Source organism: Passer montanus, unplaced genomic scaffold (assembly GCF_014805655.1).
Source record: "Passer montanus isolate IOZ18808 unplaced genomic scaffold, ASM1480565v1 scaffold10, whole genome shotgun sequence".
Classification (NCBI taxonomy): Eukaryota; Metazoa; Chordata; class Aves; order Passeriformes; family Passeridae; genus Passer; species Passer montanus.
In genome coordinates this window covers 23,968,634-23,985,744 of record NW_024356505.1, presented here as the reverse complement: position 1 = coordinate 23,985,744, position 17,111 = coordinate 23,968,634, and the positions used below count along the sequence as shown (strand labels likewise).

The 17,111-nt window shown below is 38.6% G+C and overlaps 1 protein-coding gene across 1 annotated transcript in view; it reads left to right on the top strand.

Moving 5' to 3' along the window:
- CUBN (cubilin) overlaps positions 1–17,111 on the top strand; it is a 144,847-nt gene extending 127,736 nt beyond the window's left edge. The window contains exons 60-67 of the mRNA XM_039710573.1: positions 9,973–10,187; positions 11,170–11,332; positions 11,779–11,987; positions 12,627–12,774; positions 12,892–13,073; positions 14,207–14,372; positions 16,165–16,400; positions 16,798–17,111. Of these exons, the coding sequence (XP_039566507.1) occupies positions 9,973–10,187; positions 11,170–11,332; positions 11,779–11,987; positions 12,627–12,774; positions 12,892–13,073; positions 14,207–14,372; positions 16,165–16,400; positions 16,798–16,905 (1,427 nt within the window). The 3' untranslated portion in view covers positions 16,906–17,111. The remainder of the gene's footprint in view (positions 1–9,972; positions 10,188–11,169; positions 11,333–11,778; positions 11,988–12,626; positions 12,775–12,891; positions 13,074–14,206; positions 14,373–16,164; positions 16,401–16,797) is intronic.

Genomic DNA, 17,111 nt, shown 5'->3' with positions numbered 1-17,111 from the left:
AAGCTAAATGCTAGGCTTATGGGATCCCTGCATTCCAGTCTCGTTCTGAACTGATCTCCTTCACTCTTTGCTATCCTTTCCCTGCCTCTCTGAAGGTAAAGGTGTTTCTTGGGTGACTGAAAGCCTAGCAGCACCAAAAGACCTCTCTTTTGGCAGAAATACAGCAACACCTTCAAATTCTTATTCTTCTGTAGGCAGGTGTTGGTGGTGTGCTAAAGAGTCTTCCTTTCAATCTATGCTCACTTTCCATTTCCTTTCTGTTTCCCTCACACCTTCTAAAGAACTAGTGTTGAGGTCAGCACCACTGTGCTGATTTCTACTGATTTGTGGGATCATTCTGATTAGCTGGCTATAAAATAAATGGGATCACAGTAAAAAGGCCCTTTGCTTTGATGGATGCAAGAATAAGGGGTAGAGTTTGATTATTACCTTAAAAAACATTTAAATTCAGTACTCTACTTTAAAGATCAAAGTTTAAAATGAGATTTTTATCTCTTTATCTGAATTGTTTAGGGATGGTAAGAAACAAATTATTATTACATGCAAATTGATTTCATGTCATCTCTACTACTTTCCTGTATAATTAACTCCATGTCTTTTGTGCTCTAGAAAGAAGTAATTGTCTGGTTTGCAAAGCTGGCCCTCAGACAGATCAGAATGAAAGGCCTTTGTGGCAGAACAAACATAGTCTTCTGCTGAGTCACTGAATCCCCTCCCTATCCCTAGCCAGTGACTTTCTCATTTGATAGTCTGAGAAAGTACTTACAGATAAGGAAAATAACTGCTTCTACAGCTTTGCCAAGAAAAATATTCCCACAGAACCTCATAGTTATTACTATTATTAACTCTTCCTTTGCTTCACTCAAAGTAATTGCTACAAGAATGCTTAAGACCTTGTGAATGGTCTTTAAGTCTTGTGAATCTTATTCCAGGTAACTTAATGTTGCTTCATATGCTGCTGTCTTTAAACACTGAAGTATCAGTTGTTATAGATGCCCTGCAGCCTGCATTAGTATTTCCAGGGTGAGATCATCAGGAACTCCCCAAGCTCTTCCTCTTCCTGTTGGCATTTAATCAATTTTTTAGCCACTGACTTTAGATTTATTTGTGCAACTTGCCAGATCTTCTCCTTAAGTACACAACAGCACACAAGCCAAGCTCTTCAAGTGAGCACCATGCCTGATAATTTCCTGGAGTGAGGAGAAGCCTTTTATGAACAAACTTTGACATCTCTTAGATGTTTGGAGGGACATTTCCAGAGGCTCCCAAGAAAAACAAGGTTAAGATGTGGCGTGGGTACCTCAGGAGCTATGAGTAGCAAGTTATAAAAGATGCCCAGGAGGAGGTTTGGGTTGTGTGACAAAGAGCCTGTGGTGGTGAGATGCTTAATAGTAGGTCTTCTCTCTTCATTGTGGGAAGCAAGCCACAGGGACTAAACCACACAGCCATTAGCAAGGATCTTGGCAGTCCCATGATAACACAGAATAGCCAAAAAGGAGAAAAGCATATTACAAAAGGAAAACATGAGTCACATCCTATAAATGTTTCCAGCTTGGCTTGCCTAAAAAACAGAGCCAGGAAAATCTGTGACACATCTTTGTACTATGAGGTCTGAGATTATGGTTCAAATAAAAGAGAATAAAACCATGAAGATCTAAAAGCCTGTTATTCTACATGGTGCTTTAGAGAAGCTCCCTCATGTCTGTTAAAAGATAAAACCCATGTGGTTTTGTAAGAGTAAAAATGCAATCAGATGACAATTCATAATGATAAATCTCTTGAATAAGGAAGATGGTATCTGTAGAGAAACAAGAAACCTCATTCTCTGTTGGATGACAACGAGCACATTATTCTCTAGTTGCCCCAGGGAAACACAACTGGATAATGTAATTATTGCTCTCTGCTTCATGTTGTGAGTGACCCTGATTATGTATTGGAGAGAAACAATGTACTGTTTCTGTTTGTAGTAAACTAAACTATTTCCTTTCCCCACAAGCTCTTCCAATTTCTTTCCTGATCAGGCTTTTTAAGGAATACTGCCTATGTCTAGAATTATCCAGGCACTCAAAGAGTTAAACCCTGACATTCTGTAGAAAACCTTCCCTGATTTTATTAAAACAATTAGTTTCCATCACCGATCCTGACTCCAACAGAATATTCAAGGTCCCCCCACTAGACAGAAAAAGAACACTAAAAGAAAGTCTGAAATAGTGGTAATTTGGCCATTTAGCAATGTCATCTTTCTTGTAAAATATCTTTTCTTTCCCTGTGCTATTCCATACGCTGTGTAATAAAAAGTGCCCAATTCACAGGCAGCATTCTTTATCATAACTCTATGAGATGGTGTGCTTGAGGCAGGGGAACATATGACCCTTGTAATGTGGTTTAAAGGGTTTATCTTTTCACTATTTCTGCTGCTAAGTTTGGACACTTATCAGCCTCATTTTTGGAATCACTTGGATATACTCTCAGGCAGAGCTGGAGAGCTGGGCTGACTGGAAGATACCAGCCTGCTCCAAGTGTTAGATTTGTGGAAAGACAGATTTCTCTGACCTTAGTTACCACTGACCTTTTTTCTGCCTTTCTTTTCAGTCTGTAAAATGAGAATTATAACTCTTTTCCACAGTGAGCATGTGGTCCTCCAGACAATCAATCAAAAGGAGGAGAAGATAGAAATCAATATCAGCTTAAGGCATTTGGTTACATGAGATGTCTCTGTAAAGGAAGGAAAGCTAAGATCTCTCCCCAAAGAATGAGATCAGCATGTACTGAGCTTGTGACTTGGCTAAAGATCTCCTGATTATCTCTTAAGCTCTAAGGGAAGATCTGAGTTTTTTAACTGACTCTGGCTGGCAGGGACAGAGCCTGCACATACCTTTGCCATCCCTGCTGTAATAGCATAAATAGCACTTTGGTGACAAATGGAGCTTCTGCCTATTCCCATTCAGTGATGGGGTGACCCTCTCACCTGCATTTGTGATCCCCTGAGCCGTATGATACAAAAGCTAAAAAGACATAAAGATTTGGGGTTTTTTCTTGTTTTAAGGTGTCAGAAATACCTCTTGGGTGATGTAGCTATGACCTCATTAACAGGAAGTCATTTCTCCTTGAAAGCTCTCAGCTGATGTATCTATAGCTCCATTGTGGCAGTAATGAAAAGTGCCTCTAAACCATCAGAATGGGATCGAGGGGTCTTCTGAGATGCAGGGCTGCTCACTGAGGCTTTCTAAGGAATTCACATGAATGCATAAAAAGCAAAGTATTGCACATGGTTAGATAAGTGAGTTGAGTCAGAAGGCTCTTCCTGAGCTTTATTCACATAAAACAGGTAGAACTGTGACAGTTGAGACAGTGTAGAAGGTGGGGTGGGGAAGGGGAGGGGAGGAAGATTGCCTGCTTTTTCTCTACTGCCCTAAATTCTGCTTGACTTTCCCCTCCCTTTTTAATACTATCTTTTGTGAGCATGCAGAAGAAACCCAAGTTTATGCATTGTGAAAGATGAGCATTGTGTACTGGATAAATGTCATTGTGGTCCCTTGTTTGCATTATTTTAGGGCTTATGAATTCATGGGCCACAATTCCACTGCACAGGCAGAATGAAGCAACAATCTAATGTCACAAAAAGATTATGATTTAAACACAAGATGAAGAAAACCCAATGGATATAGACAGGCAAGAAGAATAGGGCAGCCACAATGAGAACACTAGTGTTGCTGGCTCTAGGGCAGGAGAAATGTCTCCTAAACCTTTGGCAACCATTAGGCTGTTGGAATGTTAATTCCTGAAACACCCCATCCTCTACATTGTCCTCAGTTTGCTTAGTTTTTCCCTCTAGGATCTCTGCATTCTTTTTATACAAATCATCATTTCTTTTGAATGAATATTAATCATTTTACATGAGAAAAATAATCATAAGCAAGTAGAGTTTAGGAAAAAAATGGCTGGAAAAATCAATCTTCCCTGATATATCAGAAAAGTGCATTCATAGGTAATTTACATAAATAATCTAGTTTGCATGTAATAGAAATAGTTTATAATCTACATGCTTTTCTTCTTGATAAGATGATTTGTAATTTACCTGATAAATCACCCAGAGGCATCTGCCTTCTCTTATTCTATTTGCTGTGTATTGAATTACTTATTTCCTGTGTGGAATTGAATACACTAAAAGCCTGTCACTAACAGGTTTACTGTTATGCTCTTCCCCAATGAAATTACTGTCTACTTTTTAAAAAAAATTGATCCAGTAGAATTTTCAAAGCATTTTTATGCTATTTTATTGTATCAACAAAAAAATAATTGCCTCATTTTGTTGTAGTTCATGTTCTGTCCTGTAAACTGAAACTATGGCTTACTCTGTGTTTGCTTTCTAGGTGCACTTTTTCAGCAGTGTTCAGCATGCACAGTAGTTGCAGAGTATTTTTGGGTTGTTCAGAATTTCTGAAAAAAGCCCCCACAATTCTGAATTAATTATATAAAGTGCAAAATATTGTTTTGGGTATTCTGTTGCATAGGCCAGGGCTAGGTGTCCTTTTGTGAGTCATATTTAACTTCTCATACCACCAGAAATAGTTCATTGCACTGATTTATGTAGTTCATGTTGGTACCTGCTGTAGGTGGCACCAGGCACCTGCACTGATAACAGAATTTATGGCCTGTTATGTGGAAAGCACATAACATTCAGCACAGCTGAATCCTGCCAATTTTTCTTCCTGCACCAAAAAAGAAAAAAAAAAGAAAAAAAAAAAAAAGGAAGGAAAAAAAAGAAATCTTAGATCTTCCTGCACCAAAAAAGAAAAAAAAAAAAAGGAAGAAAAAAAAAGAAATCTTAGAAGAATGTGTCCTTGACTGTGGCACGTGAATGTTGTTGTTTTTTCTCATGCCTTTGGAAAAGCAGCAGTGACTTGCAGAGATTTCACATCCCATTTAGGACTGGTTCCCAGGGGTGTATCTCAAGGTATCCAACCTGAACTCAGAACCTGGTGCTGCAGAGGGTTTAGCTGGGAAGTAAATTGTTTGAATGTCACAAATCTTCTGGCAGACATTTCTTTGGGCTTTCAGTTCATTCAATTTTTTGCTAAATATATTACCCACTAGTATTACACAGTTCATTACACTGCCATGGATAACTTATGGATAGTTTTATGTATAAAAATAAGTGAATAAATTGTGGCTAATCATATCTTTTCTTGATCTTATTATAGTCTAGGAAAATAAGAACATCTGTGACAAGATCAGAATATATGATCATAAGTCACAATTCCCAGACTGTTTCTAAATGTATTTTGGGTTTCAAATATCCATCAGCTTGAAATCTCACTAAATTTAGAAAGCATTTGTGGTGTTGAAATACATCTCTTTGGTGTCTTTGAAAAGAATACAACTGGTGAGCTAAGGGATATTCTACAAATGTCCCTCAGAAATGTCAGTTAATTAATCACAGGGTCACAGAATGGGTAAGGTTGGAAGGGACTACAGTGGATCATCTGCCTCAACCTCCCTGCTCAAGCAGGGTCATCCCAGAGCACATTGCATAGGATTGCATCCAAACAGTGCTTGACTATCTTCAGTGAAGCAAAAGAAGCAAAAGAAATAGAAAGGGCTTGCGTGTTCAAATTGGACAGATAAGAAGAAAAGCAGACATTAAAATAAGAAAATTTTGTCTGATCTGAAAAATTGAGGGGAAAACTTATTTTCAGACACAATAATTGCATATATTTGTGGTGACTAAATGGCTGAAAGCTGATGGGATATTCAGATTAATGGCACTTCACAAAACTGTGGGTGAACTCTGCTGGCATGAATTGTTTTGACTGAAGTCAATGACTTCTTCAGCTGAAAATCTGTCCTCTGGTGCATACAAAAAAGAGTTGAGGAGACATTTCTCATTTGCAAGAGAGATCTGCAAAGGCTTAAGTAGCTGTGGTGCCAAATATGAACACAAATTCACTATTAGTAAGTATTGGAATTAGGCAAGACTGCATGTCAGCCTCTGGTCTCCCAGACAAGCATCAAGGAGATGGATAGGACAGTACATAAATCACAGTTTTGCAGGCTTGGAACAGAGAATGTCTGAACTGTTATATTTGGTATCAGTCCAAAGAACCTTAAGGATACAAATTTCATCTGACTACATTTGTGAAACCTGGCTAAAGCAGGATAGTGGAGCTTTGCAGTCCTAAATGTCATTGCTGGTACCACTGCCAGGCCATCAAGCCAGTCAAAAAGCTTTTCTGCACAAAGGCTAGATAAGGACTCTAAAGGGCCGTGTGCTTTCAGAGGCTCTGTGGACAGAGCCTGCAGCCACACAAAATCACAACATTGGTGCAATGATTGCCAAACATGGGAACAGCCCAGCTTGAGAAGGTTCACCAACCTTCAGTATCAGCAAGAGACAAAACAGAATAGTACAATTCCTCACTCCAGCCCTGTCCCTCTGAGCCTTACTGTTCGAAGCCATGATCCAAACAAGGTATGAGCTAATTGTTACAGCCACTCCCATGCACTGGAAATAAGACCCATCAAGAAAGAATAATTAGTCTTAACTGAATTAATCTTTGCTTCTACTCATCTTTAGTTCAGATCAGAGAGAAGTCTAGAGTTCCCAGGGATGCTTCTAGGTGAAAACAAAAGAGTCAGAAGTCTTGGAGGGAATTTTCATTACTGTCAAGCAGAAATAGACAATTTCTTTAACTTTGCAGCCTTCCAGTAGTTGTTTAGGGTGCTCATTTGTAAAGGAAGGGAAAGACACCAAAATCGCTTTGTTGTCTTTTGAAATGTCAGTGGTGCAGTTGATTCTGATAGATTTCAAACTGTTCAGTAAGTTACCCTTTCACTGCACCCATACCTGTATAAATGAACCTTTCCCCTGGCTGTACTTCAAAGGCAGGAAGCTTCAAAGATTTATCTTCATCTTCATTCCATATCTAGAGGGCATAGCTCTTAACAGAGAAACATGTGCCTGGTCTCTGCTGTAATGATTTTTATTTGCCATAGGGAACCTTCAATTCCTTCTTTTCTGAATGGTCCTGGAGCCTTTTAGTTTCACTAATGCTTCCCACCAAAAGCAATTAGGGATGACAGTGTGTGCCCTAGTTCTGATAATTTGCATTCTCTGGCAAGCAGTTTATGAGAACAAAATTGCCATCTGATTTATGATGACCTTATGATTTTTATTTCAAATAAGAAAGCAAAGACTGAAAAAAACCAGCCATGTAGTTGCTCCATCTGCTGACATACAAATTGTTCTATAAGGTACATTTCTCATTATCTTAATCAAGTTTAGCTTTTAATATCTAAAAGTCTATTCTACAACTTAACAGACTTCTCAGTCACAGATTTTGCCTAGATTTTAGCTGCATTTGTTTCTGGCTGTGTTAGCCAGTGATGAATATCTTTCCTTTAAAAATGACCTGCAGGCTGGATGGCTATTCTTTGGCCTTCTCTTCAGAAGTGGTGCTGATTTTTAAAGCAATATGTTGTGTCCTGGCTAAAATGCAGTGAGACAGTGTTTCTCTTAGTTCCCCCCTGTTAAGCAATTGGTTCTTCATTTACTTGTGGGTGTTCCTTCATCTACAGTTTCACTACTGGGTAACTTCCAGTGCCTGCAATCAGATGTAACACTGATGAGCACTGAAAAGCACCAAGATAGATGGATTTTTCAACAAGGAGTCCTATTTATTTGGCTTGATGTAGGACTAGTTGATATCTGGTCAGCCTCCAGTTTAGCTGTTATTTATAATGTACTGTCCTGTAAGCATCTGACTCTATCCCAACTAAGCAGCCTGGGGATTGTGAAACTTCACCTTTATTATGTATAAATCACATTTGTAGTTATTTATCTCCCCTTAGATGATATTGCTGGTTATACAATACTAACTGGAATTAATTTTCTGATAATGAGAATTTGGTCTGCTTCTCTCTCTGTCAGAGAGAAGGTGTACAGAGGATGTACAGCATCTTTTCATATGCTGTACACTCAGAGCTTACCCACATGTATTTTTTGTCTTTGTATTAGAGCTGTCTTTATGGCTGCACAGTTAGCAGTGAACTTCACTACTGCAAAAGTACAGACATTTAATATTCAAAAAAAGGATGTTCCTGCAGTACTGAGAGCCTTCTTGTTGCATGGGTCTGTGGCAATTCCCTGACTCATGTTTGCTATGGTCTGACTGGCATCTCTGCAATTTTACCCTTGAAAAAGGGAAGGGGAGCTTTGTTAGTCTCTGACCCATATATTCAGTCCAGCCTCAACACGGCAGGGCTGGATGGTCAGACTATGATCTTGGATTGATGTTTATATTCTTAATGTTATGTTTAAATGCAGGGGACAGCCAGTCCCAATAACATTGTTTCAGAGGAATAGAATAAATCACGCAGAAGGGTGAACACAAATTAAAATATAGGGAAACTGCAGTCCTTGGGCCCAGGCACCCTCCTGGCTGACATTTTCCTCCTTCCCAGACTATTTGTGAGAATGTGATTTATTGCTCACATTTCCCCTGCTGTTGTTCTCACCTTCTGCAGTGGCACTGGAATGAATGCTAACACTTTTCCAAGTTTCTGACTTCATTAAATGCCCACAAAACTGGACTATACTCTATTAATTTCTGACTTTTTCACTTTGTAATAAGTATCTTCTGTTCATTTTTTAACTATAAAAAATATGAAATCTAATGTTATGAGGATTTTGGTTTTAAGCAAACTGCTTTACAGGGTGGGGTTTTTCTGGCTTTGGTTGGTAGAGCAGGGTAACTTTCAGCCTTAGTCACTTTGCTTTAACCACTACAGTCTCGCAAGCCCTGGGTTACTGATGCAATCCTGATGCTTGGATGCTGATTTCTCACCAGCATGATCTTTTGTAATACTGTAGCTCAAGTAAGGCACAGTTTTATATGTCTGGAAATGTATCAGCATGTTAAGGTGAAGTCACTGAATGTGCCAGATAGGTGCATTTTACACACACAGGTGAAATTCTGAAACTCTGCTTGTGTTCCACAGCCACAGCTGTAGCTTCATTTGTTGCTGAATGCTCATAAATGGATTTGCTGCAGGAGACAACAGGCTTGCAGTTACTCCTCTGCTCTGTGCAGTTTACAAAAACTCCTTCCTCCAACCCCAAAGCAAGAGTAAAACAATATTTTATTTAAATTCCAGAGTTAAATAAGTGGCCAGGAGACCTCATAGAGATTGGGGCAGGAAATAACTGAATTGATGATCACATTTACTAGCCCAGTCCAAAAAAAAAAAAAAAAAAGGCTGGCAGATAATTTGTGTTTTTTGCTTGTTTGGAATTCAATGTGATAAATAACTGCTTTTCCCCAAAGGTAATTTCTTTCAATGTGACTGACTTTATTGAGTCCAAATTTTCACAGTAAATAAGTCAAGGACTTAGCCCTGTCTGTGGGAACCAAATGAAAAGCAGCCTGCATTTCAGAGGGGCTGTAAGTTCCCACCAAGCAAAACACTTCCAGAAGTCCCTTTTAGCTAGATTCGTGAATACAGTGTCAGGCTGCCAAATTCAATCCCTCTAGGATGCGGCTGCATTGCCAAAAGAAGCAACTTGATTTTATATCACATTTTCAAAGCCAACAGCTCAGTGCCCCCTACTGACTAAATATTCTCAGCGGCCAGCAAGGATCCCGTTCAAAGGCCCTCAGACCAACGCTTTTCTGTTTCATTGCTGCCCTCTGTCTTCTTACAGTCCCTTTTAAAAACTTCTATTGCTACATTTTCAAAGTAAATGCTGTTATCATATTCAACAAAAGACACGAGCCTTTCTTAATTCACTCTATGAAATCTATTTGTGATTCATGTCTTTTTGTGTTGAAAATCTTTTAATCACTCAGATGGTCCTTGCAAGGATGGTAAAATACTGTAGCACAGACAAAAAGCTCCTGGCTTAACATTAAAGAGTTAGAGATTAAATAAATGCCAGGAATTGCTGTTAAAAAGCTTCTGCTTCCTCAACAGGACCTCAGAATGGCTGTGGTGGTTACTTGTCAACTTCAGCTTCTTCAGCTTCTACCTTTGGCCCTCCAGTCTCCAATGTGACCAGAAGATATGAGAAAAATCTGGAATGTGTGTGGATCATAACTGCACCTGAAAACAAACGGATCAACCTCATCTTCACTTTATTTGAGCTTGAAGCACAATCTGCTTGGATGTGCCGATATGATTATGTCAAAGTAAGACAGCTCAGTATGTTAAGAAGAAAATATCAGTGAGATACAATCCATTATCTTCTCCACGAGGCTAACTTAATTAATAGAAAATGATCCTAAGAAGAAATTAAATTCCTTAATATAATTAAATTTTTTCATTGGGTTAGATTACTACACCAGATGTTATTCTGCCTTTCTGGAAATCAATAAGGGTTTTAATATTACACACACTTCTGGTCTTTTAATGCGTATTTATTTCACAGAATAGAAACAAAACAAAACTCAAACAGGTGTAAAGTAAAACTTCAGAGTATCAGGTTGAAGTTAAGCAGAACCAACTAAACAGAAACCAAAAATGAAACATTGAGGACAAGACAGTGAAGAAGGGTGAATTATTTTTGATAACTTCTGGACAGGAGTGACATAGGCAGAGGGAAATTATACATATATATGCACAATTCCTTGAAAGGACTACAATTAATAGAATTTTTCCCCTTTTTTTTCATCAAAATTCTTGGTGCTCAGTGCTCACCTGTAGAAGCTATTTTCTTGGAGATGTGCATACAAACCATCAGATAGCAGAATGCTGCTAAACAAACTCCACCAAGAAATGTTATAGATCCTGCTGAACACTGGATATTCTCAATGAAAGAAGGAAATCATTCTACATTTTGATGAATAAAATCAATCTTCTCACTGAAAAGCACTTTGAAATTACATATAATAAAGAAATGAGAGTGCCAAATTAAAATGTAATAATTTTTGATAGATTTCCTGAGACAGGACCAGAATGTTCCATAATGAGATTTACCCTGTCCAACAGAATTAGTTAATATGGCAGTGAATAATTATGGTAATCAAGAACATCCTGTTAAAGCACAAGAGAACACACTGCACTTTCAAGTAAACAAAATTGTAATGTAAGGACAGGTCAGAGAATTTTATTTCTCTTTATTTGTTTGTTGTGCCTAAATTATTAGTGGCTTATATATTTTGCTTCTTTCAGATTTATGATGGAGATAATGAAAATGCCAACTTAGTTGGCACATTCTGTGGATCTGCAGTGCCAGCTCCTTTCCTTTCTACCCGTAATTTCTTGACAGTGAAGTTTGTCACAGACAATTATGTGGAAAGGAGGGGTTTCAATGCCACCTACACTGCAGTAGATCGTAAGTACACACATATATGTATGCATATATATAGTAATAACTCTTTTATGGAAATTCTTATTTAAATACTATCTCAAAATTTGGTCTAGATATAAGTCTCAGGAAGGAGCAAAGATAATCAGTAGCACAGCATCTTTAGGCAAACTAAAAACAGCCTGACACCAGTACAATTCTCTTTGGTATTAGCTGGTGGGTAGGAGGTTGTCAGTCTGAGAGTACAAAACAGGAATGCTCACAGATTGTTAATAAATAGGAAACAAACATTTATTTGAGTTTGATGACATATATTGACTCCACTAGCATGTATTTTGCTTTTTGTTTTCCTTCTAGAGACTCAAAGGCAAATGCAAATATACCATCCAAAACTCAACTCCATTTGACTTTTACTCAAAAAATAGTTTTACCCAGTTTTCACTCTATGATGCATTTGTTACTGTTTTACACAGGCCTGTGTGGAGGAATCTATAATGCAACTTCTACATCCCTGACTGCAACATCTCCTAATTTTCCAAATGAATATCCACCATTTACTCTCTGCTCTTGGATCATTGATGCCCCTCCAGAACAGCAAGTCAGGGTGGTGGTAGAGGCCTTCCACCTCCATTCCAGCCAGGACTGCTCTCAGAACTACCTAGAGCTCCAGGATTCACCAACAGTAAGGAATTTACAGGGGATACCATTCCCCATTCCCATTCACTCTTTGGAAAGAGAGAAGAAACCTACTATTTGGTAATATATTAATTGATGATCCTTTGTGAGGGGCACATCCACAGCATTACTGACCGAGCCCCAATTAACGTGTGATAACTGTACACAGGCCTCTCAGAAGCACTCTGTGCACACATGGAGTTAGACCTGGGCAAGTGTTACACATTTTTTCACACTTGAACCAAGTATCACTGCTGCCAAACTGAGCAGACAGAAAAAACAGTCCCATAGCAAGTTTTCATTGTGCTTCCTCCCATCCAAGAACGGTAATAAAAATGAATACTCATAGCAGGAAGAGTGTTTAAAAACACCAGAAAAAAAGAAAACCCCAATATTTATGTCCCTCATATTCTAAATCTTCTTTCATGCTTTCTCATTTTGGGATGAGAATAGATCTTATATTCTATTTGTTCCTAATAATAATTCAACATGAAATGTTGAGATATTATTAAGTGATTTCCAGGAGAACTTTGAAATGCAATTTCATAATTGGTATAGAAAGTGTTGAGAGATTTATTTACCTTAAGTTCAGTACATATAAAACTGAATTATATCATTAAGTAACTTGTGATGTATTAAATTCCAGCAGAGCCAAGGGTCAGTCCATAGATTCTGTGGCACTGAAGCTTTTCCAGTCCCTGAGTTTTATTCTTACGATCGCACTGCCATTGTGACTTTCAAGTCAGATGAATATATGATTAACAACGGAGTCAGATTTTCCTATCAAGCTACAGGTAAGTTTGAAGAAATGTCCCAGAAAATCTATCTACTATTCTCTTTGTTTATTTCATACATTGAAATGCAATACAGAGATCTGAAATCCTTACATGTTTCTGGTTTTCTGTCTCAAGGTTGCAGCAGAGAGTATAATCAGACGTTTGGTTACCTGAAGAGCCCTGGCTGGCCTGGTCTTCACCCCAATAATATGGATTGTTCTATCATTCTTCGAGCTCCCCCAAATCACACAATATCTCTCTTTTTCCACGCTTTCAGTTTGGAAGACAGCATCCACTGTTCACATGATTTCCTAGAGGTATCATGCAAATATACATATTTTGTGAGCCTATGTAAAAATCTGCTAAATTCAAAGGACATTAGTATGTTTAGATCAAGTTTGGATTAAGTCTGAGTTGAACTGACTGAATTAGGTACTAATTATTGCCAGAGTTTTATGGTGAAACGTACTTAGATGTTATAGCAAGAAGCTAAACAATACACCCTAGTAAGTCCAAACCCAGTGAATAAATAGTTTTGTTATCAGCTAACCTATCCTTACCTAGCTCTTGTTGAGGTTACCCAGTTAATGGAGTCATCTGGAATAGTTTGTGTTTGATACTAACATCCATGAATGAACAGAAAGCCATAAATCTGAGTGGTTTTGTTACAGCATTAGATTCCATCTGCTTGAATTTTTTCTCAAGAAAGATTTTTTTCCTAAAAAAGCAATTAAAAAAACCCCAAAAACCAACAAACCAGAAACCAACAAACATTAGTGACAACTGCAAAAGTACTTTGTGTCAGTGAAAAGTGTATCTTCCTCCTACACAATCCTCATTCTTGCAGGTTTCCCTGCTCTCTGGTCAGACGACAAAAATCAGATGTCTGTGGCAGAATCATTATTTAGCTCTATTTTCACATCCTCTTTACTGTCTCAAGAAATGGATCTAAGCACCAGCATTACTGGAGTGCAGAAAAAATATCAGATTAAGTCTGAGCTATGTAATATGATCTGTGTCTTAATGGGACAGGGGGAAAGAGCAGGGGAAAAGAGCAGTCTGCAGGGTAAAGAACTAATCTTTTCATCTGGAATATTAATATTTCTTATGAAAAGCAAAACATGAACATAGGCTTGAATTGCATAAGAACATCTTAGCTACTAGTCAAGTAATTTTTTCAGTTAGGAGATATACACACTATAACATTCAGCTGCCTGTTTCTGATGATACTTTTTCTGTGCCATTACTTATAAGACTCAGACCAGTTAATGGCCTCTTTTTCCTTCTCACAAGAATATGTGGTAGGAAATACAGCAGTATTAAAATGACAGCTACAGTATGCATGCAAGTTACTACCTAGTTTGTGCTGTGTTTGTATCCATGAATAATTCTGCTGGTGTATAACTGCATAGCAATTTAACGCTGACAGTATTTTTTGTGTTCCCTGAAGGTCAGAAATGGGAGTGATGTGCAATCACCACTACTTGGCAGGTTCTGTGGAAACACTGTGCCCAGTCCCATCTTCCCCCAAAACCATGTTGTCTACCTTCGTTTCAAGAGCGATTTTTCATTGGCTCATGATGGATATGAAATTACTTGGACTTCATCATCAACTGGTAAGGCTGTAGCTACAAAATAACACTAGATAGAAGGGAAATACAGCAATGTGGAATTCAGCTCTTTTTGGATCCTTCCTCATCACCACTTTATACCTTCCCTAGAGCCCACAGTCCACATTATTCAGTCACTAGAGAGAGGTAGCTGCTCCTCAAGGCCACTGGGGCAAGACTCGTTTTATGAGATGGAAACAATTCCCTCTCCTGATGTAGACTTTAGAACCTCAGATGATGTAGTCCACTTAAGATAAAGATCTCATTCTTTCAGTGAGAGGCTGGAAAATATCAGGAACATCTGCCTTGGGATCCACAGAGTGGTGGTGCTGGTGGTAACTCAGCTTGCTCCAGTAGTCCCCTTGTGATATCCCTGAGGAGCTAGGCACAGCCAAGCCTGAAGGGGACAGGAAGCTGCCCCAAGAAAATAAACTACCTATAATGCTGTGTAGTGACTATATCATGGACACATTCATGAATGGCTTATGAAATGGCAGTGAACAGCTGGGTATAGTTTCTTCATTACACTGAGTTACTACAGGTAGGAAAGCTCAGATGAGAAGTACTGCAGAATAACCAGAGTACTGAGTGATCCAGTGATGGAAAGGCAGAGAAAGCTCAGTGTAGGAAAGTGACAATAAAGAATGTAGTAAAAAAAAAAACAATCCTAAATTTACTTACAAAAATAGAGGCACTGAGTTGATTTTTCAGTAGTCAACAACAAGATCTTAGGACTAAAATAGTTTCATGAAAACAAAAGTTTACTAAGAGTCAAATAGACTGGCATAATGATAGAAATTGTTGGGAAAGAAAGAGAAAAGATAGACAGCCACTGTATAAATTCATAGTTTACACACAAATTGAATGATGTGTGCTGTTCTGGTCTCTTCCTCTTATAAAAAATCAGGACTAACAAAGAGTTCAACATGAAAAGTGGCTTCTGTATGAGATATGCTGAGACTTTTTAATCTGGTTAAGAAACTACTGAAGTCTATAAAATTGAGTGATATTAGATGATAAATAGTGATCAACTGTTCTTTGACTTTTCCCATAGAAGAACTAGAAGTCATCATATAAAGCCAGGAGCTCGTAGGTTCATAACAAACTAGACAAAACAGTTCTTGATATGCAGTTAAACTGTGGAGCCCCTTCCCGCAGCATGCTACAAATTTACATGGATTCAAGGCACACACAACTTCATCTGATAAACATTATTAAATAAAAAGGTGTCATCTCTGGGAGCTGTAAGCTGAAAATTCTTGGAGACTGTGAGGGTAATCTGGATCATGGCCTGCACATTCTTCCTCTATAAACTTGCATTTTTCCTAGGTCATCTGCTTCTGCCCACTGTTGAAGATTGAGTTTTGGTATAAATGGACTTTGATTTACTTAATATGCCTAATTTCTCTGAGTTGTTCTCTGTATTTTTCTATCCCATGAGGATTCACTACTTTTCATGCCAAAGAACAGTCATGGCAAATTATCTCGAGTTGAGTAGCTGAGAACTGAACTAAGGCACAGACTTAAAACTTCAGTTCCTGTTTCAAGGAATTTGGGGGGGTGTGGGGGGGATGGTTTTAATATTGAGGGATGGTTTAATGCCTGTTGAATATTCTTAGGCTGCTGAAGCTGGAGCCTCAGTTTTATTCTTTATTAGTGTTCTTGGGACAAGAACAACATTAGTTGTCCCAGCTCCCAGTCTCTCTGGTTTTCAGTGTGATACTGTAGTAATGTAGCACATCATGTATTACCTTGTGAAACGAAGCCTTCCAGGCCAATTAACAGCGTCTGCTTCCAGGATGTGGCGGAACACTATATGGCACAAGCGGCTCGTTTGCCAGCCCCAGGTACCCGGCGACCTACCACAACCACACTGACTGCGAGTGGGCCATTACCGTGCCCCAGGGACGAATTGTCACAGTGAACTTTGATTTCATCAGCATCGATGACCCAGGGGACTGCAGCAGCAACTATCTGATCCTCTACAACGGGCCAGACGCCAGCCATCCCCCCGCCGGGCCCTACTGTGGAACGGTACGTGGTGCCTTCCCTCTGTGACACAGAAGTGCTTAAAAGGAGTTTTTACTGTTTCATGTACAAGACCATTTCCCTAATTCTGACATGAATTCCATACAGATGAGTGGAAGTGAAGGCAAAAGGCATGTGGTGCCTTAGAAGCCTTCCAACTCAGACCATAGAGTGACATCTAGTGGGAGGCATCAAACAAGCTTGCTCCATACTTCATTGTATTTGTGTTTTTAATATTTGCAATATCCTGAGGGAGAAACGCAACAACAGTAACTAGAACAGTTACAGAGATCACTGTCAATCTGTGATCCAATTTGTGCTTCAGTTGTAGCACTCTGACTGTCTCTGCCAAAGGATCTTGATGTTCTATAAGGCTTTTAATTTTTCTTGTCTTTCATTTCAGGATACAAACATCGCTCCATTTACTGCTACATCTCATCAAGTCTATATAAAATTTCATGCTGAATATGTGACTCTACCATCAGGATTCCAGTTAAGCTGGACAAGCTAAAACACTCCTTATGAGAAATATATTACCATTCCTTGTTATACTGGAAAGACTTTAGATGATAAGAGGTTTGAAGTCCAGTGATGACAATTGCAACTGAAGTAAGGCCTTTTAAAAGTTACTGTAAATGTAGCTATTATGAATTTGGAATTCTGTCAAAAAAACCATTGATGTCCCATTGTGCTGTAAATAAACTATTACCTACCCCA